At 41.5% G+C, this 25,813-nt stretch overlaps 4 protein-coding genes across 5 annotated transcripts; 3 read left to right on the plus strand and 1 right to left on the minus strand.

The window, feature by feature from the left end:
* Positions 1 to 634: 634 nt before the first annotated feature.
* LOC129589426 (nucleolar complex protein 2 homolog) lies at positions 635 to 4,638 on the minus strand. The gene is given in 13 exon segments (XM_055484191.1): positions 635 to 1,290; positions 1,359 to 1,502; positions 1,572 to 1,673; positions 1,740 to 1,853; positions 1,921 to 2,032; positions 2,190 to 2,329; positions 2,422 to 2,610; positions 2,692 to 2,805; positions 2,869 to 2,979; positions 3,063 to 3,124; positions 3,127 to 3,234; positions 3,674 to 3,785; positions 3,878 to 4,638. Coding segments are annotated over 13 exon segments (2,175 nt in total). The 5' UTR covers positions 4,379 to 4,638; the 3' UTR covers positions 635 to 924.
* A 1,118-nt stretch (positions 4,639 to 5,756) lies between these two features.
* LOC129589446 (TELO2-interacting protein 1 homolog) lies at positions 5,757 to 10,659 on the plus strand. Its single transcript, XM_055484217.1, has 13 exons — positions 5,757 to 6,116; positions 6,171 to 6,383; positions 6,528 to 6,682; positions 6,980 to 7,382; positions 7,441 to 7,703; positions 7,789 to 7,911; positions 8,073 to 8,444; positions 8,551 to 8,567; positions 8,643 to 9,284; positions 9,467 to 9,655; positions 9,759 to 9,874; positions 9,965 to 10,262; positions 10,348 to 10,659. Exons 1-13 carry the CDS (start codon positions 5,941 to 5,943, stop codon positions 10,453 to 10,455), a joined length of 3,075 nt encoding a protein of 1,024 aa, XP_055340192.1. The 5' UTR covers positions 5,757 to 5,940; the 3' UTR covers positions 10,456 to 10,659.
* A 142-nt stretch (positions 10,660 to 10,801) lies between these two features.
* Positions 10,802 to 15,906, plus strand: LOC129589425 (calcium-transporting ATPase type 2C member 1-like). 2 transcript variants are annotated; one of them, XM_055484189.1, is made up of 11 exons: positions 10,802 to 10,833; positions 10,994 to 11,516; positions 11,586 to 11,711; positions 11,871 to 12,041; positions 12,651 to 13,021; positions 13,361 to 13,679; positions 13,775 to 14,479; positions 14,586 to 14,769; positions 14,821 to 14,989; positions 15,089 to 15,236; positions 15,306 to 15,906. In XM_055484189.1, exons 2-11 carry the CDS (start codon positions 11,331 to 11,333, stop codon positions 15,672 to 15,674), a joined length of 2,748 nt encoding a protein of 915 aa, XP_055340164.1. In that variant the 5' UTR covers positions 10,802 to 10,833; positions 10,994 to 11,330; the 3' UTR covers positions 15,675 to 15,906. The 2 variants fall into 2 exon arrangements, with proteins under 2 accessions (XP_055340164.1, XP_055340165.1); XM_055484190.1 differs by lacking the exon at positions 10,802 to 10,833 and having other exon boundaries at positions 10,987 to 11,516.
* A 444-nt stretch (positions 15,907 to 16,350) lies between these two features.
* On the plus strand, positions 16,351 to 17,723 carry LOC129589373 (uncharacterized). Its single transcript, XM_055484114.1, has one exon. The coding sequence runs from the start codon at positions 16,728 to 16,730 to the stop codon at positions 17,589 to 17,591; it is 864 nt and encodes a 287-aa protein (XP_055340089.1). The 5' UTR covers positions 16,351 to 16,727; the 3' UTR covers positions 17,592 to 17,723.
* Positions 17,724 to 25,813: the final 8,090 nt, after the last annotated feature.

Here is a 25,813-nt window from a genome sequence, read left to right on the forward strand (position 1 = left end):
GTATCGCATTCCCGCGCTGTATCTGTATAGACGAATGCTGCCGAAAAAGTCTTTGGTGCGTTTCTGGCCAGGCAGTTTCCAACCTTGTCCGCAAGTTTCTTAGTTCCGTCTCTCCACGGTCTGTAGATTTCGAACGCCGCCGGGACGAAATCATATCTTGGTATCAACCAGCTGTGCTTCGTTAGCTTTCCCTTTCAGATTGCTCCGCGGCGGCTCCGGCGTTCACGGAAGTGAGATTAATAGGAAGCCGCGAGTGTGTCAACGCAGGTAACATCCACGGCCAAAGGTTACTTTACCTTTACACCGTTGCTCTATTTAAGGTATATACTGTACTTATACTCGTATATTGTACTACAACTACACTCTGAACATTTTTTTCCTAGCTGAGTGCACAACGCCAGTGACATGGTTAGAAGGCTCTGGTTGACCACTAGTATTCGAGAAAAGTTATTGAAACCAAGATACCGTGACCTCTTGGATTCAAGAGCCGCCGGAATTTTAAAACAATAACTAAGTCTGGCTGTTGTCAAAGGAAATACGATGCTGTGTGGGGAACAATGAATGTACGACTTCATCAATTGTTTGATGTTAAAAATGTGCACCATAATTTAAGAACTGCTAACGCCAACCGCTCTTTTGATTCACTGACTTTTGCCGATAAGGTCTTTTACATTAAGCAAAGAGCGTTCGCAATCTGCACATCCTACCATGCCAATTCAATCTTCGTCGCTGTTCAAGCTTAGAATCCATTTCCCTTTCCGTATTTTCCACAATAGCTAATGTCAACGGACATTTAACTCAATCAAAAAACAAACCGTTAATAACTTGACGGTAACAATTTCAAATGCCACATATATAAAACCGTGACGGATAAAAAAGTCGTTACTTCTAAAACTTCCCAAAACAAACAGGAGGGAAGACCGGTTATTCCTCACTAACATCATCACTCGACGCATTGTCGGCATCGTCGTCGTCTTCGCTCAATGATTCCATGGCCGTCACGGTATCTTTCTCGTTACTGTCGCCAACAACTTTGTCTTCAGTTGTCTCCTCCTCTTCCCGCGCGGGATCCTCGGCTTCTTCTGCATGGGTCCAGAAATCTTCATCTTCTTCGTCGGATGGTTCACTCTCCTCTTCGCCATCTTTGCGAATTGGTTTCTGTTTCGCGTTCACTTTGCCTTCCAAAGCCGCTTGAACAGTATCCTTCAGGTTCCTCCTGGACTGTTTCCAATTGTTGTACGCTTGCGTGAAGGTCGATGTTTCACTCTGCAAGCGCTTCTCCCAAGCGGTCTACAGAAATTTTGCATTCATGGCATAATTGCCTTTAATAAAATCGAGATCTATAGCAAAGACCTCACCATTGCTCCACTGTCCGTGAACTTGAAACCGATGTTTTTGCGTCGCTCACAGATAAAATTAGATTGCTCTCCCATTAATGTCATCACTTGTTTGAATTTCTTGACAATTTCAGCTACTTTGCAATCTTTCAAAAATCTCCTGATCTAAAATTTTATTAACCAATTTCAAAACAAATGCCAGGGGCACAAACAGGCAGTCAACTTCAAGCGCACCTGGATCGTTGCAACCGCAATTAACTCTGGAAATCCAATCCTACAACACTGGGTTTTTAAATAGTCCATAAGCAGTTCGTGGACTTGATCTGCGACACCAGTCTACAAAACGGCACAAGCAACTGTTACACGCCGGAGAACATCGTAACGTTAATGTCCATTTCTTACCCGGTAATTGCTTTCCGTCAGCTGAGAATCGCTAAATTTCACCATCGAGAAAAACTCAAACGGCTTCATGCTAGCTGTTTTCGGCTTTTTATTCAGGTCCTGGGCTTGCAACGTCTAAAATCCATGAGGAAACAAACATCTGAACTGCAGGTTTTCGTTTGATGGTAAAAGACATTCTTACGTTTAAAATTATAGGAATTACTGGAATGAACACATCCGTTTTTGCCGACATTATATTCAGGGCGCGAACACAGTGAAACACAAGAGGATAAAATTTCTTCACGGGATTAATCCTGGAAGCATTAAGATGCCAAGATAAGATCAAACCGAAAGTGGTAACAGTCTCAATACAGATAGCCAAACTAAAACTCTTTATAGTGTCTCCAATGTGATCAATAGCATAAAAAAAACACAGCAAGCTACACGTGGAAACACAGTAAGTTTACATACTTGATCGTAGAAGTTATGATCTGCACAATGGGATGGACAAGCGGCATCAGAACGGGACTGGGATACGTATCACTGACAAGCTTGCTCCATAGGTAGATACAATGCATAAATGGCCAGTTGTAAACTTTAGCCTGCGTCTCCTATTTAGTCAAAAAAGACAACCGTTACTACCGTCTGACTAACAACTGCAATTGTAACTTCTTCTGGTTTGTCAAACCGTTGTCGTACGTACTTTATTTTTTTTATTTGTGGCGTTGCGCACATGTATAGCCATTTGTCGTATGTAGATAAAAGCTTGTTGGTAAGTAATTTCTGGATTCAAGGACATCACTTCGACAAGAGAAGATGCCATAAACCCAATCACTGGCCAGGTTGCGGCATTTGTCTGCTTCGAATTACTCACATATGCCACATACATTTTCTGGAAGAAAACAAAGTAGGACGCACTTACTTGTTAAACTGATACGAGTATGCAACTCAACTCGGATTTGATGATAATCACCTTAACGGCTGGGAGTATCCATTCTTCGTCATTTGTCCGAAGAAACTTTAATAGTGTAACAAAAGCTGCAAGTCGGACTTCTTCCTTCCCGCTGCTCCATAATTGAATCAAGTGCTGTTATTAAAACCATTGTAACAGGCGACAGTGAAATTATAGTATCACAAAGCCAGCCAATACCTTGAAAAGCATTTTGCAAGCTTTTGGATTGCAAGAGTAATACGGCAGAAGTTCCATAATGTGCTTTAGCACTCGTCGCACAACAGCGACATCATGGAACCGAGTGACAAGCTACAAATTCATCGCAATTAACAAGGACATGTTAACCAAAAGGAAACGCAACTGCATGCAGTCAATCTGCTCATTGTACTTACTTCGGTCAGTCCTGTTAAATAAGTACGCACAGGAACATGCAGAACCTTCCACTTCTTGTTCTTTTGAGTTGATTCATTTTCTCTTTCGGTCTGGCGTTAGCAGACACTTTCAAGAGTTTCAGGAGCGCTGGCCCAATATTCCGTACGCACATAGACACCACAGCGTTGAATGCTGCAAAAGATTACAATTTAAACTGGCACTTAAACTAGTTAATACACTATACAGTGTACACAAAATCCCATGCTAGATTGTCTCCCTAGCCGGATAAGGGCTTAACTGCTCTGACTTAATTGTAAATTAAACTGAATATAAAAAATGAAAAATAAAATTAAAATTAACGCAGTATAATAACTTAGTACAGCCGAAATAAAATCAATAAATTTAACTCACAAGGTTACAAGGAACAACTAAACTGCGTATCAACATAAGTTCGTAAAGTGATGAAATCAAAACGACTAACTGCACCAAACAGGAAGAGAAATCTAAACGGAAAAATTAACAGAAAAATGTCATAACATAATATACACAAACGCAATCAAATGCACACCACATACTCATATCCAAAGTTAGAGCTAATTCAAACAAAAATTATCATCACACAGTTACTTACCGATTCCACCGTCAATGATGAAGGAGGCTTTTTTCTTCTGTCCCGAAATCTGAGCAACCGCGGCCAAAAAGGCTCTAATTGATGTTTTAAGGCTGGCCGCGGTGGGACTAGTCTAAAGAGGAAAGCGATAAGAAATAACCGAACTCAGGAAACACGCGGCTGTCGATATCGATCACACTGTCAGTGTCTGTCACAAGCACAAACCTGCAGCGCTTTCCCCCATTCCGCCGCCAACTTTGGCGTAACGCGAACAGCCGAGCTGGTATCATCTTCGGGCTCTTCGCCGTCAGAATCCGAACTATCGTCAGCGAACTTGGAAACTTTTTGCTGTGGTTCTTCATCGGAATCGTCATCCTTCAAGTACTGCTCCACATCGGAATCTGAATCATCTGCGGCCTTTTTTGTTGGCGGTTTACCAGCTTTCGTCGTAGGCAGGTCCTCGTCGGAATCGATGGCATCGTCGGAATCGGAAGGCAGCGAATCGGCATCACTGAGATCCGGGTTTCCGTGCCTTTTGTTGCGGCCTCGCTTGCTGGCATTCGGGTTCGCCATTCGCACAGCGTACGCTGGTCGGGCTTTCTGAGATCTTGCATTCTGAACAGGTTTTGCAGGGCGCTTGCTACTACTTCCCGCCACTGCTCCAGGCGCCGTTTTCCGTTTCCTCAATTCGCCACCCGATTTCTTTTTGATGAACTTCTTGCCCATGTTTTTAGAGTGTTGCTATAACACAATTTGAGTACAGTGCCTGTACCACAATATTCAATAATAAATAGTTCACAAGTTGTGGAAAGAATCGCGACCCAAATCGGTAATCCAAACAATTCCCACAAATCGAAGTTTATTGTATACTGTGGATAGGTTTGACTTATGATTTATCCCACATGCATTTTTCAACATCCGAAAAAAACAATGGAACCGCACAGGCAAAAATGTGAAAATCAGAAAGGAGGCATGGTCTGTGTATATAATAGTCCGAATTCCTGTATGAAATTACTAAAATCCCAGCGTGACGAAAATTTAAGCGGTGGTGCGGGTTTGTAATACACACTCTGCTGTACTGGCAGAATGCACACACACTGCTGCAATGACGCAGCGCCTCATGACGTTTTTCAATTCGATTGCGTCGTACTCTCCAGTCTTTCCGATCCAGTAGATGTTATCTTTGATTCCAACATTCTGATCTTCGTTTGTGTTTAAACTTTTCATTGAGCGATAACAGTGATTTTTTAAAAGGTTAACCTGAGTAATAGTACTTAATAGTAAGCAGTATTCAGCAGTTCAGTGAAGTACTCATTGTTGATCGTCACCTCTGTACTTACAAACACTCCTATCGACAACACAACAGCATTGTCTCTGCGGACCCGAGCATCTGTGGCAGCGATTATCACCAGCAACGTAATTTGACAGATTTTTCTGAACACACTGGACACATAATTTCATCGCATTAATACATGCTTACTTTTAGCTTCTGACGTTCCAAGCGCCAAACATTCATTCGTTGAGTGCTCGTGGGCTGAGGTTTTTCGAAAAAGTGCATCTTATTACTTTCAAATAAGAATTCACTTTATGCAAAATTGTTAAACGACAAGGTTGGTAAGCAATGGTCGAAAAGTTCTGAGTCTAAAAAACGTAAGCTAAAAATTCATGCTGGGGAATAATCGATGTTATCGCTGAGTCTGTGCGGTGCTAATTTTGCGCGAAAATTTCTAATAAACATGTCTTACGTGATACGGAGACTTGCGTGCTCGCTACGTTGCGTAGAGTTTACGTATTGCAGAGTGTGTATTCACGTGTGTAATCGTCCCAATACACCGCGCAGCAACCTAGTCACGCTAGGATTTTAGTGATTTCGAACAGGAATTCGGACTATTATATACACAGACCATGAAGGAGGACTTCCAGGAGGCTCTCCGCAATTGACTGACTTGACATAGCTGTGCCCTCCTCCCGGAGGGGGTTGCTTTAATAAGAATCCTCGTGCATCCACGTCAGTACGCGGTGGGCAGTTACTTGTTAACCTGATTAAAATGATTCGGCTGTTATGTTTCGTGGAGTACTTCGTACAGAAAACATCTCTCCGAAAAATATTCTGTTTACTACAGCTTACACTTTAACACAAGGAAGAGAAGTTATTAACTAGCAAACTTCAACAAGTTTTACAACTATTTTACGTTATGTTAGTTTGATGAGATTGTGCTGGCTGAAGTTTTGGTGTCTCGAGATCGAAGGATTCAAGTCACTTCTTTTCCAGTTGACAGCCTGCCGCTATGGACAATTCTTTCTTGACTCTCCAGAGAATCAGCCTCGAAGTGATGGCAAGGCCAGATCAAGAAATCCTCCAGCTATTTGGCTCCGAAATCGAGCGTATTCCCAACGAATACGTTCAGCAGTACCAGAAATGTCTCTTGCTACCCCTTCTGTCCACTGTTAAAAAAAAATTCGCGTAAGTATGGAACTACCATTTGCACGAGATCATCGTATATGAGTAGTGTTGCAGGCGATCATCAATTCACGAAGAATGCCTTGGCTTATTGCTGCACATTCTTCGCCGCAGTCGGCTGTATTCTTGGACTGAATTTCGGGATATTTTGGGATGCTTATGCGTTCTGTTAAAGAACCTATCTGCGAGTGGCCACGGCAGGGACGAACACTTCGTGATTATTTTATTGAAGACTTTGGACGCTGCAATTAAAGCCACCACCGATTCGGTGTAAGCACAAGTAGCCGTGAAGTAGGAGTGATTCAGTAATACGTCGTATGCATGCGAGACTCGCGGGTGTATTAAGTAGTTTAGTTAATTCTGATGAATTAATTATATAATAGCCGTTTCTTTGCTCAATATTGTTTTCCGCAGTTTGACTGCCGGACTTCAAAATCACCGTCCCCAATTCGAATTGTTTTGGAGCCATATCGTATTTAGCTGTGTCGAAAATTTACAGCAGAATTCTTCTCGTGAGCTCAAAATGGCAGCCCTGGTCTTATTGAAGACCACTGCATTTGGAAATTTTGGTTAGTAGCCGTGGACATAGTCATGAGAAATTTTAAGAACAATTGCTTTAAAAATGTCGAAATTTTTGGCCTGGCTTTATTTCAAAATTGCTATGTGCGTGCGGGATAATTTATCTAGAACATGCTCTTTACCCGGAGTTTGGCGTTATTAGATTATCATTGAGGGTGATCGCAGCAGGCTATATTTGCTGTGATTTCTAAGCCTTATAGTTTATACGATCTGACAGTATATTGATTTTGACTTTTGAGTACTATTTCTGCATACTTGTGGTTTTTTGAAATTTATTTTTCTTCTAGATGAGAGTTTTTTCGAACTGCGGGGATTAGTAGGCGGTGTCTATGCTGCGTTCCTCCCTGGTGTGGCGGCTGCTTGTGCGAACGTTATAACGCAGCCCGCTTCATCGGCTTACATTGGCCAGAAGATCTTTGTTGAAGTTCTGGGATGCTTGTCCAGTGTATTATGTTTGATATTCGTAAACGTCCAAAGCATGTCGGGGACCACCGAACTCGCTGCCGTTTCAAACGATATCTCCGTTACAGTCCCGTCAACGGGCTGCCGCAGTGATGAATGGGTGCGGCAAGCACAGCCGAAGCTCGAAATAATTTTCCGGCTTGTGTTTTCGCTATCCAAGAACGACTCTCCAGAAGTGCTGCTGGCATTGGCAGACTTTTGTCACACCATTATTAAGAACTGTTCAACGTGCGTCAGTCGATAGTTGAGCATGCTCTATTGTTGTTTGATCTTTTCATTTTTGTAGGAAATTGTCGGAAATTTCCGGAATACTTTTGCGAGTGTTGGTGGCTTTGTCCCAGGACGAAAATCCGCATGCCAAAGAAGCTGCGAAAAAGCATTTGTTGGATATTTCGATTTTGGATGACAAAATGGAATTAGCTTGGATGCGAGAATTCGCAGAGGAGGATTTTGTGAAGTTGCTGGACAGTTTGCCACAACCCAAGGAGAATTCTGAAGAATCTCTGGTCTCACAGCTCAGATTAACCATTGGATACATCCAATTCTTTGGTGAGACTGAAGACCGTGATTCTATTCCAAATCCTTTGCTCAGAAAAATATTGACTGATGTTTACATTTTCTGGTTGTTCTTTAGACTGTACAATACAAAAACTCCTTTCTTATGGGGATTTCGAAGAACGTTTAGCGGGTTTGCTGATAAACATTGGCAAATTAGACGAACGAATGTTCGATATTTGGGAAGCAGCACATGATACCGGTACATTGTGAAGACGTAAATTTCCATTTATCTGAAAACTTATTTATTTCCACGTAAAGGGAAATCTATCAATTTCCATTTACGTACTTTGTTACTGTGTGATTGCACATCATTGCAGTTGGCTAGAAACATGGTCTTGTAACTTTATTTGACATTTTTAGGTAGACCTTATAGCTTTCAGTTTTTAAAGGCTCAAAAAAGTCAAAACGCCTTCTTGGAGTTGATTGCTGCGTTAACGAAATGCGAGGTTGGGAACGCACTGATCGCGCACTTGCTGCGCAAAGTGGACAAGGCTGACCAGCAAAGAAACGAAGCGTTGTTGGTGATCAACCACCTTTTGCCAACGCTCAGTAATAAAATGGATACCTACGTCGGCATCGCCGACGTGGAATCTGTACTGGAGTCGTACATGTCATGCGAAATATGGGATTTCACCACTTCCTCCCATGCGATTGCTTTGTCACAAAAGTGTATTGGTGAGGGAGATTTGCCTAACGACACCAGGAATTCAGCCTCAAGGAAATTAAGCGGCAGTTAATGGGATTATGCTTATTGATAGACGGGATCGGAGAATTGTCTGTAAGTCTACACCATAACGCTGCAGTATGAGTGAGCATACACTTTTGTGTTGTTTGCGAGGGAAGACAATAAAGCTGGTGAGCAGTGCACGTGTTTAAGTTTTTGTGTTCTAATTTGACAATTGCGGATACTCTAAGCGTTTGATTTTGCAGAAGTGTGGAAACTTCGACCAGTATCTTCACCGAACCTTGTACAGCCTTCTGGAAAAGACCGTTGCTGAAATGCCTGTTATCGCTAACAGAGCTAAAAGGACTCTAAGCATTGTAGCTGCCACCTGCGGATATTCTTCGGCATCTGACCTGATAAAAGACAACACAGAAGTGATCATTAATCCTATTCTGATTAGGTTCCGACATATTCATCGCCACCCCAAAACCGTTTTTGCCGTGAGAGCTTTAATATCGCACTTGGAAGTTGAATCCATGCCGGTTGTGGCTAAACTGGTGCAGCGTGTACTGGAGAAGTTGGACGAGTACCATAACGTTGCCGCTTTGCCTTTTGTAACAGTTCTGGATGCTGTTGTTACTCGGATTAGCCAATGGTATCCTGTCGCACCGCGACCGGAACAATTAAAAGAGGATCCCATTGCAGCCGGGGTGGATTACTTGATGAAGGGGTGCTATGAAAATGCAAGCGCAGCGAAACAAACAGAAGTCAGTTGTGATTCGCACAGTGGGATAAATTCTGGCTGTGACGGCGGAGATGTTGGTGAAAATGATTGTGATGATGAATCTGAGATTTTGGCAGATGAAGAGAAGACGGAATTACCGCCGTACGTTGTGGCGGTTTCCGAGGTATTGTGATGTTATTATATTGATGTTAAGATGCAAGATATTAAGTGAAGCATTCAAATTGCATGCATTATTCAAAGATAAATGAACTTTATTGTTTTCATACGCTTCTGTTTCTTACGGCTCTGACATTGCCTTATAGCTATTTTATAGGAAACAATGAATGACAAAGATCTCTTTTTCAGATCTTGAAGCGCTGTGCTTATATTCTGCCGGTTGAGGCAAGAAATTTGCGATCGGTCGTACTGGATGTGATGTGTGTTGGATGTACTGTTCTGTCTGAATGGAAAGATCAGCTTTTACCAGTTGTACATAAAATCTGGCAGTCAATTATTATGTTGCATAGATCCTCGGACTTTCTGATAATTCGAAAGGTGGGTTTCTAGCAGTTTTCTTGCGTTCATAGTTTTTCAACATTCGAAACGCGAATTGTGTTATACGCACATATGAATACTTACGCTAATGATGCGTTTTTAGGCTTTTCGCTGTTTAACCGTAATGGCTGCTGTCGGAGGCTCTTTTCTCCGGCATCGAGTTACGAAAGAAGCGTTACCCATCATTTGCCGATTTTTGGGTGAACAATGTCAAAAGGGGTAATTTGTGAATAACATAATCCAAATAGCCTTGCACGCTAATCACACAGGCATTGTATATGGGAACTATTTTTTCTTGATGTGTTTTAGGCTGAAGTCTAAAACAGACAGCACTGGGGCAGTGCGGCAACTGCAACTGACATTTCTTGAAAGCTTGCCGGCACTTCTAAAGGCAATCGAAGCTGAGGACACTTCGTACGACGTACTTGCGAATGCTGTCGTTGGTTACTTGGACCGTCGACAATCCAAGGCATTAAACGAATCCGCTGTATCATTTTTTAAAAAGATGGCCATTTGGCAACCCGATATAATTTATATCAAAATGCTAGAACTGCGATCCATCCGGCCTGGCGTGGAGTTTGCTAAACCAGGTTTAAAGCTGTTAAAAGTAAGTACTACTACCCAGTAGTGTACCGTTGCATGCTGTTACCAAATACCAAATCTGTTCTCTACAGCGTTAATTCAAAAATCAGTTGCAGATTGCACAATGCAAAATGGATGTTATGGTGGATGAAGAGCATATTTGCGAAATCGAAGCCGTGATACCGTGTTCCCGAGCAGGGAGTGGATACGTTGCTTAATTGTTAACTGCATTCTGACAACCGTTTGTACTTGATATACTGCAGCATTACTGATTGATCCTATTGAGTCCAAAAAATGCTAAATGAAATGTTGCACTTCGCAGTCGTTTGATATGCAACTTCGTCCCGGAAATGAATGATATCCCTCTTGTCTTTCTCGGATTGAACCTAAATGTTCAACTTTGGAAATTAAAGGAATAAATTTGTCGGTGTGACAATCGATTATCAGAGAGACGAACGTAACGAAAGTTTCCGTAACGAAACGGGCTTGGTGAACGCAAAATGCACCCCAGATTGCATTTCTTTCGTAATTTAGATGCTGTGCATGTTTTAAATATTTTTATTTAATGATTTACTTTTCAGCTGAGAAATTATTCGGTACGCCTTGCGATATTGCTTTCGTGTAAATAATTGTTGGAAAGTATGAAATAATGAGAATTGACTTTGGTTGAGTTGGACTTTTTCCTTTTAGTGGTCAGATTCAAAATCTTATCAGTTGAAATTTCGAGATTTAAATACAGTAATAAACCACCTGCAGGAGTTTTGCCAACCGCCTCGGTAGTGGCCTCCAACGTGTATTTCGAGCCTGTGAACGAAGAGCGCTGAAAACAGCAGTACATGTGTGTTGTCACAGCCACCTGGTGTTCCTTTTCCGACGAATATTGTTGCCGTTTTATAGCGCTTCTAATTTCTGTTCCACGTGAAGTAATTCATTATTCCACTTCCAGCACTATTGCCATTTGTAGTACTTGATGTTTGGCTGTTATTCTGATGACATATTGCGAAATTCTGACTTGTTAACGGAATCATAATTGATTTTCTGATGTATTACGAACGCCTGAACCTGGTTAGGTCTGGGCAACCAGGTCAGAGAAATGCTGAAAGAAATGAAGTCAGACGAAGCGTGCACTCTTTCGGTGGAAGAAGTTACGCGCACTCTGGAGACCGATCTTGACAATGGCTTGTCTGATTACGAAGTCAGCGAGCGGAAGAAAGTGCATGGGTACAACGAATTCAGCGAGAAGGAAGAAGCGCCCATATGGCAGAAATATCTTGAGCAGGTAAAAAGCAGTTCACGGTTTGGATAGCGTGCTGCAGTTCCTCGCACACTTACAGTATTGTTGTTCCAGTTCAAAGATCCCTTGATTGGACTACTTTTGATCTCCGCGGCTATCAGTTTATTTATGCGACAGTTTGATGATGCGGTTAGCATCACCGTCGCAATTATTATTGTGGTGTCAGTGGGATTCGTGCAGGTATGTCTTGTGCGATTCGTCGTTTTTGAATTTAAAAATTCCTCAATATCTGTTATTTGCTCATGCGATGGTTACGCTCTTCTGTCAAAACTCCGATTTAGTAAAAGGAATATTGGTTAGAGACTAAGCTGTGCATTTTATCGAAGCTGCATTTTTTAGGAGTATCGATCAGAAAAATCTCTTGAAGCACTGAAGAAACTGGTGCCACCAAAATGCAACTCCGTGCGCAATGGACAGCTGGACACGTTCTTGGCACGCGAACTGGTTCCCGGAGATATTGTGGAAATTCGCACGGGCGATCGGGTGCCTGCCGATGTTCGGCTATTCGAGGTAATTGAACATGCCACTGCGCTCTTGCGCTGGTAGATGGAATGTTTATTGCAAGCACATGCGCGAATGCCGCGGGGTATTCTGGTTTCCTCAGTAAAAATACCGTTACAATACCCTACCACGATCACCAAATGGTACTGAACTCGTGGTTAGTTTTATAAGGAATAAAATTATGTGGAAAAAGAATTTACATAATATATAAACCGAATAGTGCGATTACAGTAATAGTATGTATTAATTTCTAAATTAAGTAACTGGTAGGTAGTAAGTAGAGCTGTAGTTTTTTTTATTTAAATCAATCATGAATTATCAGTGTTGAGAAAAATTGCTGCTGTTACGTTATTAGGCATTTGAAATGATAAAATATTAACACAAATTTCACGGTGTGCTTTTACACGGTATATTATTTCGACGGCTTGAAAAGTTTGTTTTGGTGTTGTTCCCAAGGACATGACGTGTGTATGTATGTGCTGGATTGTATGCGTAATTTATAAATGTAACCCTGTGTACTTTGTACGATGGATTTAAATTGAAATACATAGATTAGACTTGTTAGATTGTGCTGGTTTTGCATTAATTGCTTTTACTAATCATAAAATGCACTTATAGGCAAATGATCTCACGATTGATGAATCGAGCTTTACCGGTGAAAATGAACCGTCAAGAAAGACGTCGATCGTGCTGCCATTCCAGGCGGGAAAACGGAGTGTTCAGGAGAAAATTAACATTGCATTTATGGGAACGCTGGTGCGATCTGGCAATGGGAAAGGCATTGTCATAGGCACTGCCGAAAGTTCTGAATTTGGAGAACTGTATCAAAAGATGAAGGATGTGGAATCCCCGAAGACACCACTTCAAGTCAGCATGGATAATTTAGGGAAACATATTTCCATTTACTCCTTCGGAGTGATCGTGATAATTGTCTTTATTGGCTATCTGCAAGGAAAACCGATTGTAGAGATGTTTACAATAGGAGTCAGGTGGGTGCAGCTGTGTGTGTACCGGTAGTATGTCTATACACGCTGTGCATGCAGACAGCAGTAGAGTTTACCTATTTTGAATATGGTTCATCTTTTTTGTTAGAAAACGTTTAAACAAAAGTATTGTATTGATTTTTGTACCTATTTGCGAATTTATGTGCCTGCCATCAGTGTATGATTTTGTGAAATATTTGTTAAGGGTTCGAATAGCTTTTCGGAAGTAAGTTTTGTATTCGCGTTTCGTATTCGCGTTTTGTATTTGGGTTCAGTAGCTGTTCGGAAGTAAGTTTTGTATTCGCTTTTCGGAAGTAAGTTTTGTTTTTGTTTTGTATCTTGCAGCCTAGGTGTCGCAGCGATTCCCGAAGGCCTGCCGATCGTAGTCACAGTAACGCTTGCTCTGGGTGTGATGCGCATGGCTGGAAAAAACGCTATTATTAAGCGCTTGCCAACGGTAGAAACCTTGGGTTGCTGTAACGTTATTTGCTGTGATAAGACCGGAACGTTGACGTGTAATGAAATGACCGTAACCTGCATATACACGGCTGACTCTCAGTTTGCGGAAGTGACAGGAATTGGATATTTTGCGGAAGGGCAGGTGTTTTGCAATCGCGAAACTGTCCAGTCGAACTCACATCCTGCCTTGCGAGAACTAATCGAGGTTAAAAATTGGATTGCATCGTGGTCCTTATTTAAGCTAGCATACTTCGTTACTCAGCTGTAGGAGCCGGTACTTAAATGATTGATCTGCTCTAGGTGGGGATTTTATGCAACAATGCGACTGTTCAAAATGGATCATATCATGGTCAGCCGACGGAAGCTGCAATTCTGGTTGTTGGGCAAAAGATGGGCCTGCGAGACATGCGTGGTGATTACGTGCGCACACGGGAACAAGCCTTCACGCATGAGCAAAAATGGATGGCAGTGCGATGCGCCATCAAGGATCCTCGAACGGGCCGCACAGGAGGACAGGAATGGGAGTATGTCAAGGGTGCTCCCGAAAAAATTCTCCAGATGTGCACTCGCTATCGTGGCGCCAACGGGTCGTCCATAATGTTTCCTAAAGATTTGGAGTTTTTTCTCAACGAAGCGAAAAGACTGTCCAAAGGCAGCGGCGATGGTATCCGACTATTAGCGTTTGCCAGAGGACCGGACTATAGGGATCTGGAATTTATGGGGTTTGTGGGAATTCATGACCCGCCACGGGATGGAGTGCACGAAGCGGTGGTGCTGCTACGAGCAAGTGGAGTGCAGATAAAAATGGTCACCGGTGACGCAGAAGAAACAGCATACGCAATTGCCAATCGGCTTGGAATTTTAGAAGGTCGGCATTATGTTGGACGAGGCACACTGTCGGGTGAAATGCTGGAAAAAATGACTTCCCAGGAAGTGGAGAGAATTATTGAAGATACCGATGTATTTTATCGAGCGAGCCCTCATGACAAATTAATTATAGTCGAGGTGGGAACATTCGTTTCAAACTGTTAGTGAAATTACTGAGTCTTCAAGTCGATTTTTTCAAAATGTTACAGATACTTTATATTGTTAAATTTATCGATATCTGCAGGCTTTGAAACGCCGAGGTAAAATCGTTGCCATGACTGGTGATGGAGTGAATGATTCGGTAGCCTTGAAAGCCGCTAATATTGGTGTGGCCATGGGAAAAGCTGGAACGGACACGTGCAAAGAGGCGGCAGATATGGTGTTGGTTGATGACGACTTCAACACGATTGTTAAAGCCATAGAAGAAGGTCAGTCTTTGCTTAAAAAATGCAGACTTCAATAAAAGAATTTTTTGATAGGAAAGTCAATCTTTTCCAATATAAGAAATTTCGTACGATTCCAACTGAGCACTAGTGTCTCCGCGCTCGCTCTGATTGGAATATCGACAATGATGGGCAAGCACACTCCTTTGAATGCCATGCAAATTCTGTGGATCAATATCATTATGGATGGGCCCCCTGCGCAAAGGTGGGTAGATGCAAATTGCTGTGAAAGAAACAGTCTTTACTCATCAGGCATTACTGCGATCTGACACAGTCCTTCGATTTTCATCTCGTGTCGTTTTAGTTTGGGCGTGGAACCGGTTGACCACGACGTTCTTAAGCAACCCCCCCGAAACGTGAAGGAGAACATGATTACGTTGCACTTAATTGGAAACATTATTTTATCTGCCACCATAATTATCACTGGGACGCTTTATGTGTTTGTAAAAGAAGTAAGGCATTGCAGTCATGGTATCAACTATCAAATAAAGGATTTACTAATGCCTGTTTTTCTCAACTAGATGAGCGATAATCTCATCACGCCGCGAGACACCACTATGACCTTTACCTGTTTCGTATTCTTCGATATGTTCAACGCATTGTCCTGCCGTTCTTCCCTCAAATCTGTTTTCACAATAGGACTTTTTTCAAACAAAGCGTTTTTATTTGCTGTTTGTGGATCCCTGATTGGACAGATGCTGGTCATTTATTTTCCTCCGCTTCAGGCAGTCTTTCAGACCGAAGCTTTAACATTTTATGATATTTGTTTTTTGGTAATGCTCACGTCGACGGTGTTTGTGGCGTCGGAGCTTAAGAAAGCACTGGAAAGATGGATGCGACGCAGGAGACCGGCTTTGTACAGCAGCTTAATGGATCCCAACATTGTTTGAATTTCTGTACTTCAGTACCAGGAAAAAGCTTCCTTAATGTATAGTAATTATATTTTGGTTGATGCATTTTTAAATTAAGGCACGTCTGGATATCAAAATAAAATATATTGTTGTTATATGACAATGCTCAGCTGTTACTATCATTCACTTTGTATAACGTTTACTGAAAAGTACCACGGCATTACGAATTTTGTTAGTCTGGTTTTGTTGTTAGATGCTCTCACGAAAATAGGAATTTGTTGCACCCGGCAAAGTGGTCATTTTATTTCCTCCCCTCAAGCTACGGTACAATCTGCGATCACAATCAGGTGTAAGTGTGTATTAAACGCATACGCATAAAATACAATAACATCAACGGGCTTAGGTCCAGCCGTCCAGTGATACTGCACCTTTGTGGGGCAGTTCATCAACAGACAGAAAATCTACAGACAATTTTGAGGCTCGACCAGAATCAAGGTTCGAAACTTTTCAAAACCTTTTAATTTTATCGTTCATCGTAAGTAAGCGTTCCTCGAAGAAACTCAAAAGGGTCCTAAAATGTCTTCAAAGAATTTTAAAACAAACAAACGAAAGCCCTGCAAAAAGTGCACTAAGTGGCCACGGTCTGTACATATACAAACAGGACATGGTGGCAGACTGGCAGTCACGTTACCACCTGTTTTGTGTCTTTGGAGACGTTCCTGCACATTATAAGTTTTTTTCAAATTTTTCACGAAGCTATGTAGTATTAAACTTTGTTCAATGTTTTTTTCAAACCAGGTTGTTTTGATGAACCGTTCCAATCTAAATAATATTAAAATCATCGATTTGAATGTTATCATCGATTGATTTCTAGACACCTAATCTGGAACCGTGGGGTTGCCTGTGACTGGCCGTGAGTGCGCAGACAGGAACTTCAGTCCTTACTGTACTTCTTTAACACTAAACTGTATGCAATAAGCAGAAGTTTAAAGTACGGAAGGATACGGATTATTAGGCTCAACTAAACGTGCATCAAAGTAAGTCGAAGCTGGCGACCTCGCGATTTAACGGTGTGTTTGAGGTGCTGCGATTATGATGGACGACTCCAGTTGCGAAGACGATAAGAAAATCCTTGCTGACCACTTTTCGAAAACCTTGGCTCCCAGCTGGTATACTAGCTCTCATTCCCTGGCAAGAATTATGTCATCGGTCTTTCGACTACTGCATGGAACCGTCGAAGCCAAACTGCTTGGTCTTGATTATCTCTGTATGATTCTTGAAGGAGTTCCACCAGATCGCCTGCAAAAAGCAGGCTATTTGGATGTCGCCTTCGATAGTATCATGCGGCTGCTCCTCATGAAGGAACTCCGACTGCTATCTCCCTCGTATGTCGCTGTGCGAAATTTACTTTTAGTGATTGATTCACTAGACCACGAAAGCAGCACAGTTCCCACAAAATTTGGACAGTTGGATAAGACTGATACCGTCTTGGTTGAATCTCTAAGGAACATGGAGCTCTTCACTGAGCGCAGTATTCGCTCTGGTTTGCTGGATGAGACGATTTTGCTCATGGATCAAATCGGTTTGCGTTGCGGAAAGTATTTACCGCGATTTTTGGATCTGATGGACTCTCTGATCTCCATGCAGATTTTGTGGCAGTATAGTTTGGCGTTAAAATTACTGCGAGCGGTCTTCCAGAATTGTTGGCCAGTTTGTGCAAATCATATTAACCGCATCACTCTACAGGTGATGAAAATATTGTTGGATAAGCTGGTGGCGGAAGGTACTGCTATTTATGAGGAAACTTGTCGGTTGCTGCAACTTTGTATTACGGTGGGGAATCCCGAAGAAATTAAGGCTTTCGCCGGAAATGTTCTGTCGCGAAGCCATTTTTCTCCTTGTGATATTGATAAATTTGGTCGTGCAGTCCACTGTTCTTCTGATGTACTAGAATAAATAGCAGTGAATACTAGTAAATGATGGAATACCAGTAAATGATGGAAATCTTGTTCGAGATGCAATATTTCAGATTTTTATCGCTTTATACAGTAGTGTATCTGTGCATCGTGGACAGTAGACACTATTGACTATGGTCTAATAATAACTGAAACAGGAATTCAGTTGTGTTAAAGAATGCAAAATCAGTGAAATTTCCGTTTCGCCTGTTTAACGTTGCCGAAGCTAAGTAATTTTGCGGTAATTAAACAGGAAGTGAATCGTTTTACACGTAAAGTTTATGGGAATGGCTTTTTTTAGTGAAAAAAGTAGACCGTTTTTGGCCCTATTTTCTAGGCTTCTGGAATTTTTTTTCGATCGACATTGCAATAACGGCTTAGAAATATTTATGTCTTCACTTAATTAGATGAAAACTACTACGTGTATCTAGCATTCTTGATGGTAATTATGAAACTTGCAAGCTAAATATTGAGAACTAATGCTTGTATCACATGAACCTCACAACAGTGCCGCTACCATCTAATAACTTGCTGGTTCCTCTTTGAATAAGCTTTTCTTGTTGTTCAGTGTTTGTATCCCAGTACCCCTGCCGTATTCAGTGGACGGAAGGAATCGCAGAAAAATCAGGTACGCGTATCAAAAGTATTGCGCGCGAACATAAAATACAGTAGCATGTTCTTCAGTACTGTACTGTATTTTATTGCGCAAGCCGAACATGATTTGTATCAATGTATGTACTGAAATACTGTAATAAGTGTAATTAATTAGTAGTTCTGTTATCTGTACGAGTACTCGTGGTCTTGGTGGAAATTATTACTGTACTTATGCTGTACTTCGCTTACTTATATCTATACTTAACTTATTTAGCTGTAGATATTAGACACGAGTTACGTAGAGGGTAGAAGAAAATGGTGGAAATAAAGACCGGGATTTGTGTTGGAAGTTCTGATTTTAGTTGCTGATTTCCTTCTCTTTCGTTACTGGGGCAATATCTAGTGGCGGCTACCGCAGTTATAATTCTGTTGACAATATAGCGCAGTTCTGTTCTGTTCGAGCAGGTATCTATAAATAATGTATAATTATATAAGTACGATATGATATCGAACGCTTTGTGTTACTGCTAGGACTATTTAACCGAGTCCACGTTGTACATGAACAACGATGGTTTCGAGTCCTTTCTCGGGAATGAGTGTCCATGGCTCGGGTACCGGTAGGTGTCTTGTGTTTATAACTTCCTTTGGTTTTGCACTTTTCTGGATTAGACGGTTGGGCGCGGTTGTGAAACTTTTGTTTGTGAAAGATCAGTTTGTAATTAACCGTAAACGTTATAGCACGACACATCCGCAGGTTATGACCAATCCCACTATTAGCGCCATTGACGGCAATTAATTACCGACCCACTGACCGAACACTGCCTATAGCAGCTCTGTAACTAATCGCCTGTCCTCCAGCTAAACTTTTTTCTTGACACTGTTGACAGCAATTCCCATTTTAGTATGTACGGTAGGTGCGGTTCGGCCGTAATAATTTGAAACTGCGCAAACGAAGTTGTTGCTTTGAAGGCAGGCGGTGATATGTAAGAACTAAAATAAAAACCAAATAAGAAAAAATTTAAAATTATGTGAGTTCAAAAATTACTTGAATTTTTGAGAAAATTAAATTGTAAAGCTACTATGTCTGTATAGACTATAGCTACCGTGTCGCATCATGAAATTATTATTCAAACTACGAGTACGAAGTAGTTAAGTTGTGCTTTCACCATATTTACTTACATTAATTATTATATTTCTTGCATTTGTTCGTTTAATGCAGATATTAAAACTGTTAGACTGTGCAAAGAGCCACACAATTTCGAGCCGGAGCATTACGAAGCTCTTATTTTGTAGTCACAGTTATTGAACAGCAGATCTACTTTGTAAAATGCTAGATCCAGATCTAGATGCAATGAGTAAGTAGTACGCTGAGTACGTGTCGCTGAGTCGCTGAGTACGTTTTGCGTACTTATTAGCGATTGTTAGAAAAGGGCGTTATCACTGCTTTTTTTTACCGGCTTAAATTATTATCGACAAAACAATAATTTTATTGTAATTTTTGTTAATTGAGGTTTGTAATACTACCTTTCTTTGTTGCAATGAATGGAGCAGTTCTTGCGCAAGGGCAGTCAGTTCGACACCGCAACGGAATCTGTTAAGTATTAGTGTTGGTATGGTTTAGCTTATCTTGATGGTGATTACGAGTAGATTTAGCGTTGAGTGTCCTTCCGGACATACCCATTTGCTCTATCTGGCGTATCACGGAAGCTGACATAATAGCAGCAACACGGTTCTTTTTCTGGTTTCCTGCTGCAGCAGACAAGTGCGACCTGTGGAGTCTGTACAAAGGGTGTGACTTTGGGGAAAGTAGCTTACCAGTTTCTAGGAAAGAATTAATAAATATATCGCGAAGGGTGTAGCATTTGCTAACAGGCAGTAGTACTGACTCGTCCTGATCTAGATTACGTACGTAGAAGTACTTTGATTTCACCCGGAAATGTGCGTAGGATTTCTGCTATTCCATCTTTATACGCGTGGGCGGATAAAAATTCACGTATACGTACGATATGAGAGACACCTGCCGTCGGGAGGTTGAGCTATACATTTTGGGGAATTTTTTCTGTTTCAGCCTACGTTAGCAGACAATTCCTGTCGGGCCGAACGGGATCCGGATAGGACGGGCACGAAGTGGGCAATTTGGGCTAGGTAGCTGTTGATTCTTGCTGGCTCGCACACGTGAGTAAAGTGCCCGTTTGACGCAGACGCAAGCGGGTGTGTGACCTTCTCACTGCAACAGGAAGGCGGCATTGTGGTGCCTGTGTGCACGTTTGCGGCTTGCTTGACTGCACCCCTTTGTACAAGTGGGATGCCATGAGATGAATTTTAGATCCTCGCGCTTCCGGCTTTGCTCCCCTGTGACGCATGCTTAAAGGTAATATGCATACTTATGCATATGCATTATGGAGAGTATGAATAGCGTCAGATAGCACCGGCAATATAGCGCATGCTAACAATCTGCTACATGAGCTGCGTAAAGGAAGTTTGGCTTTTAAAAATTGATGTTAGACAAGTCGGCAGATGTGCGGTGCAAAAGACCATGTTCATGCTGCCGGATCTGCTTTGTTGTGGGAAGACACGCGAATTCAGTAGAGATAACTTAACACGGGGACTGGAACCAGGATGTTCCCAGATGGGAGAAGGGAATTCACAATCTGTCACGCTGCTGCTTTGTATACCCAAAGCGAACAGTAACCTAATAATTTGTGTTTTACTTCAAACGGTTAATAGTACTTTCCCAAGTTTAATGGTTTTAATCAGTTAAAATAATTAAATATTCATTGCAACACTTTAAACTACGTATTTAATTTTAATTTCACATATTAAAATTACTGGCAGTACCGCTACGAAGTACCAAAATTTTTACTTACGCTTACGTATTTTTCTGTACTAGTACTACTAGTTTCTCACGGTCAGGGCATCTCAGGACATTGTTTGAGGACGCAGATTTCATTATTGTGTCGAGTAATTGCCAGATTATGGGGATGTCTGCCCTATTTTCCATTTGTTTTGTTACCGGTTGGAAAATGTTTTCTGTTCCATATTTAACCATCTTGATTTAGTAGGGTAATATCGACATTGTTGGCCCTTATGTTGAATCGATACACAAATCGAGTCTGAAGAATCGACGATGGGGAAATATGACAGTAAAATCGATGCTTTCGTTTTTAATAAGGGAATTTCAGTGTATTTACACTAGTAATATTCATAAATGGACTTGGAGCAACAAGATTTTTGACGTCATTATTGTGAAAAATCATTAAAATTTCAGCTACAGCAAGGAGAGTGAGCTGTGTGAATAGTCGTCGATAATTCGAGTTTAGTTTGCAAATGCCGGTCGCCGAAAGAGGATTGGGGGAGAACAGCAGATCATGATCGTCCGGCACACTGTAAATGTGGAATTATGCTGTACACTTCGATCTTGCCGGATCTGTTTGACAGTTCATCGAGCGCGGGGCCTTCTCGCGAGACACTCAGCAAACTTGTAGGACAAGTTTTGTTCCCGGCCACTGTAGGCAACATAATAGATATGGCGATATTACGTGCTTTTTAAGTAGCAGACTGGCTATCGTACTGGCAGTCAAGGGAATAAGGAGCCGCGAAGCATGTGTGCGTGTAACATATATCAACGGTATCGGCGTAGCTGTCTCTGTCATTCCCTGGGTCATATGTGCATAAATGGTGCGAATATTAGGTCTGTGGTATTGCGATATGACTAATGGTCTACTTGTCGGATCATTTGAATTTGGTTATTAATTCTTAGCTTTGATTCATCCGTCTGACTGATTATTATCATTCTGTACTACTTTTCTTGCAGTGCTACTTTTGGCCCATTCATCGAATAGTGCGGTGAATGCTGATTCGCTGAATGTACGTACAGACATGACCAAGTAAGCAGCCGGCGATACTTATTTATAATCCAGTTTCCGTCACGTGATGCGGCACTTGCGTAGGTTAGCGCCGGGGCAAATAGAATATATAGATAGGCGGAAGTGAGGAGGATGGACAATTTTGATTCAAGTGCTGACATGCTGATCCGACAAGTTACGGGGATATGTCTTATTTGGAGACTCCTTTTTATTCTTGTGCGCTTGCTGCTGCTTCTGCTGTGTCTGTTCTCATATTATTGTACTGCATTCGCTGCTTAAAACCGGGCCACTTGGCGGAAGGGTGCCTTCTTTACATACCTCATCGTCCGTAAACGCAGACACTGCCCAACAGATACAGACAGCGCCGTATACACATTGTCAGTGTACAATATGTGCCACTGTACACTTTCTCGCTCCCCAGTTTATTCTTGGCGAAGTGAGGGGCTTTTCTTTCTCATGCGTTTTTTGTGCTGTGTGTAATCTGATGTGCACTTGATATTCTTGTAAATTTCAGTGGAGACGGAGTTGCCGAGAGAACAGTTACGGATAGCTGCAGCTGATGAAAGCCGGTAATGCAGCCGGAAAGGCAACAAGCAGCTAGGTCCTTCCTTGTGTTTCCGGGTAAGTCGATTTGCTAAGCGGTCTCAACAGTCTTCGCTCTGTTGTGGAAAACACGTTCCTGCGTCCGTGTCTGGTGGCGCGTTGAATGACACTTATTGTTTCTGCTCTGACAATATCATTAGAGATCGGCTGTAGAGCTGGGTTCCTTTAAATTTCCATTAAATGATTGGTCACTCATGTTAATTAACGAGAGCTCGAACGTGTCAGTGCCGTTTTCTTCTCGGGCTGATGCACCCTCGGTGTTTATTGGGTTCCCGAGCGTTGTTGTATAATAAAAAGTAAGTAAAATCCCAGTATAAAATCTTAAAATGTCCTGTTTATTATGTTGAATGTTTGTTTTGCAAAAAATACGGATTTCGACTTTTTAATACTGGATACGGAAATAGAAATTTCAAACTTTTTTGCAAATCTGTGATTATGAATTGCTTACAACCTCACAGATGTTTATGGAAATCGTAATAGCACATTTTTGCAGAAAGATTTTTATTTCTTCTGGGATTTTAATTTATCTACTTAATAGAGTACGCACATAACCCCACAACAGTTGAACGAAAAAAGTAATATAATGATGGTATTACGTGGTAGCAGATTATCGAGTGTTACACCCAAAGAAGATGTTGTTGACGATAATTCACGCGACACACCTTTTTCGTCGATTGCTAGTAAGTACCTGAACCTGTGATTATTTTATTGAACATCCTCGCTGCGCCTTTTGGTTTGGCGAGTGTTTTTAAGCGGCCATTAGATCGATCTATAGAGAAAAATTAATTTACTGTTCTTTTATTGATTTTCTGAGGAAGTTGGATGTAGACCGGCAGGTTAGAATGCCGTTCCCGTCGATTTATTGAGATGATAGCAATCGATTAGTACGTCTGGCAAGGCGGAGCCTGCTACTGTGGAAGCAATCTCATGAGATTTGAAATGTAGCTAATCCGTTGTAAAGCACTGGCCGCACGTTTTCCTCGCTGTTAGACGCGCCCCTGCAACGGCGGTAATATAGAATGACGTAGCCGTGATATCGCATCGGCGTTTATCACTACTACAATTGTACCTGCCCGAAGGATGATTTTGGTCAACAGCTTCTGAAATTTAATGAAAGATTTCGGGAAGTGGGTTTCGATTTTTCTAGATAACTGCAGTGTAACTGTTCAGGCATTTTGCTATTAGTATTTCGCTTCCATTGTGCATTTGCTTGTAATGGATTTTGAAAAGCATGCTTCTGTCTTTGTTGTATATAGATATATGCATTATGCAGGTTATCAAAAAGCATTGCTTAGTAAATTGGTCATAAAGTTTTTAACAATTGGCCGCACCGTGTGTCCGTGTCCCGTGTGCAGACTGTTGAACGACTTCACTGTCGGCAAGCTTTTCCGCACTAGCCGGCGAATCATAGCAAGTGAAATTTATTTATTTGAGAAATCTGTTACTCCGGATCTGGGTGGGTGCGTTATTTGTTCCCATAGAATGGTGTTGGACCGATTGTACAATGCAGTCATTCATAAAATGTTGGATTAGATAGAGAGTTATCTAAATATTTAAGTCAGATATATGGTGTATGGCCTTGGGACGCAGCCAGTGGACGTCTAGGTACCGTATGCAAAATGATAGATAGATAAATTCGGGGATAGGCTCGTGCAGTTGCGCATTATAAACAAAGATGCCGAATTCTTTCTCAAATAACAGCTGAATATATAAATATTTTCCGCCTATAGGGAAGTGATGCTCATTTTCTACCCCTGTTTGCCGCTCGTATCGTCGTTCCGTCTGGTCACGGTTCGGACGTGCCGGACATTTTACACTGGATGCACATTATGACACACTCTGTATTTAAGCGGGTATGAATAACACATGTGGCACTCCTATGGTACAAATTCGATTATTTATCGTGTTCTCATAAATAGCAGCCTGTTGGGTATTAAAATGGTATTTAGACATCCAGTGATAGCATTCTTGCATGTTTGGCTGCCGGCGCCATGAGATTCCGTATCGAAATCCAGTTTGTTCCGGCAGTTTTCATGGAAATTATCATGCTTAATTAAATTGTTTTTCGTTTGCATGTACGCATGAAAATTACACTAAACCGGCGTCTGAATGGGTCAGTTAAAAACGCTTATTAGGAGGAGGATGAGCGGGGCGGTGTCAATATACATGCACGTAGCATTTTACGGACTGACGAGTGCCGGTTGGATGGTTCATGGGTGTATCTCCAGAAATAGCTCGCTCTGTGCCATTGGATAAAATTAAAGATCCTTCCTTGATGTGGTGTTGTTCCGTGAATCAGGGATGCTGGAGGTAGGAGGTTAAAGGCGATGAAATTGAAAAAATAAAATACACTTAAAATATACAAAATTAATGATATTATTTCCGGTGTGGGATTTCTGCCGCAAACTGTGCGCTTCGCAGAAACAAGGCAATTGCTCATAAAAAGGTGAAATTGAATTATGTAGACTTTGAACTTGGTATTTCCAATGCACCTCTGTATCTCAACTTACGTAAACAGCGTTTGTTCGAAAATTAATTTTGAATTTCTCTATAAATTAAATACTTACCTTTAACCGTTTGTGTCGCGGAATCATAATAATAGCTTTCATGTTTACGAGTAACTTTGCACTGATGTAATTGTGAGCTGTTGAACTGAATGACACTTCGATTAAAATCGTTGTTATTTAACTGAAAGTCATGTAGTTTTTTCTGCATGTGTAACGACTTCGTACACGCTCTAAGGAGTGCAGCAAAAATATTATTTCGATTGTGTTCCGATGTGCTGGCAATCCCGGAATAGCCTTCATTCGTTCACGACTTGTATTAGATGGGCGAAAATAAGCATCTATTAGCGTAATGTAAAGACGTGGCTTGTGCCAATTGCGCTATTTACTTAATTAACGTCATAGGGTGCACTGGAAATACCAGGAAAAGTTTTTCCTTTTTGCTCAGCATGCTCTCGGCTGATTTATGAAGAAATGTAATTGTGCTAAATTGAAAATCATTGCTATCAGCCGGCAAACGTAATCGTACCAAGTGAGACTGATAGATAGAAATTGACTACATGTTTCCGCAACAGCTTAGCGTCTGCACACTCGGCAGCTGGTCGTACATATATGCCGTTGGCTCAATCAAATCGGAAATTCTTCATTTCAAATAA

The sequence above is a fragment of the Paramacrobiotus metropolitanus genome, unplaced genomic scaffold (assembly GCF_019649055.1).
Source record: "Paramacrobiotus metropolitanus isolate TYO unplaced genomic scaffold, Prichtersi_v1.0 Parri_scaffold0000034, whole genome shotgun sequence".
NCBI lineage: Eukaryota > Metazoa > Tardigrada > Eutardigrada > Parachela > Macrobiotidae > Paramacrobiotus > Paramacrobiotus metropolitanus.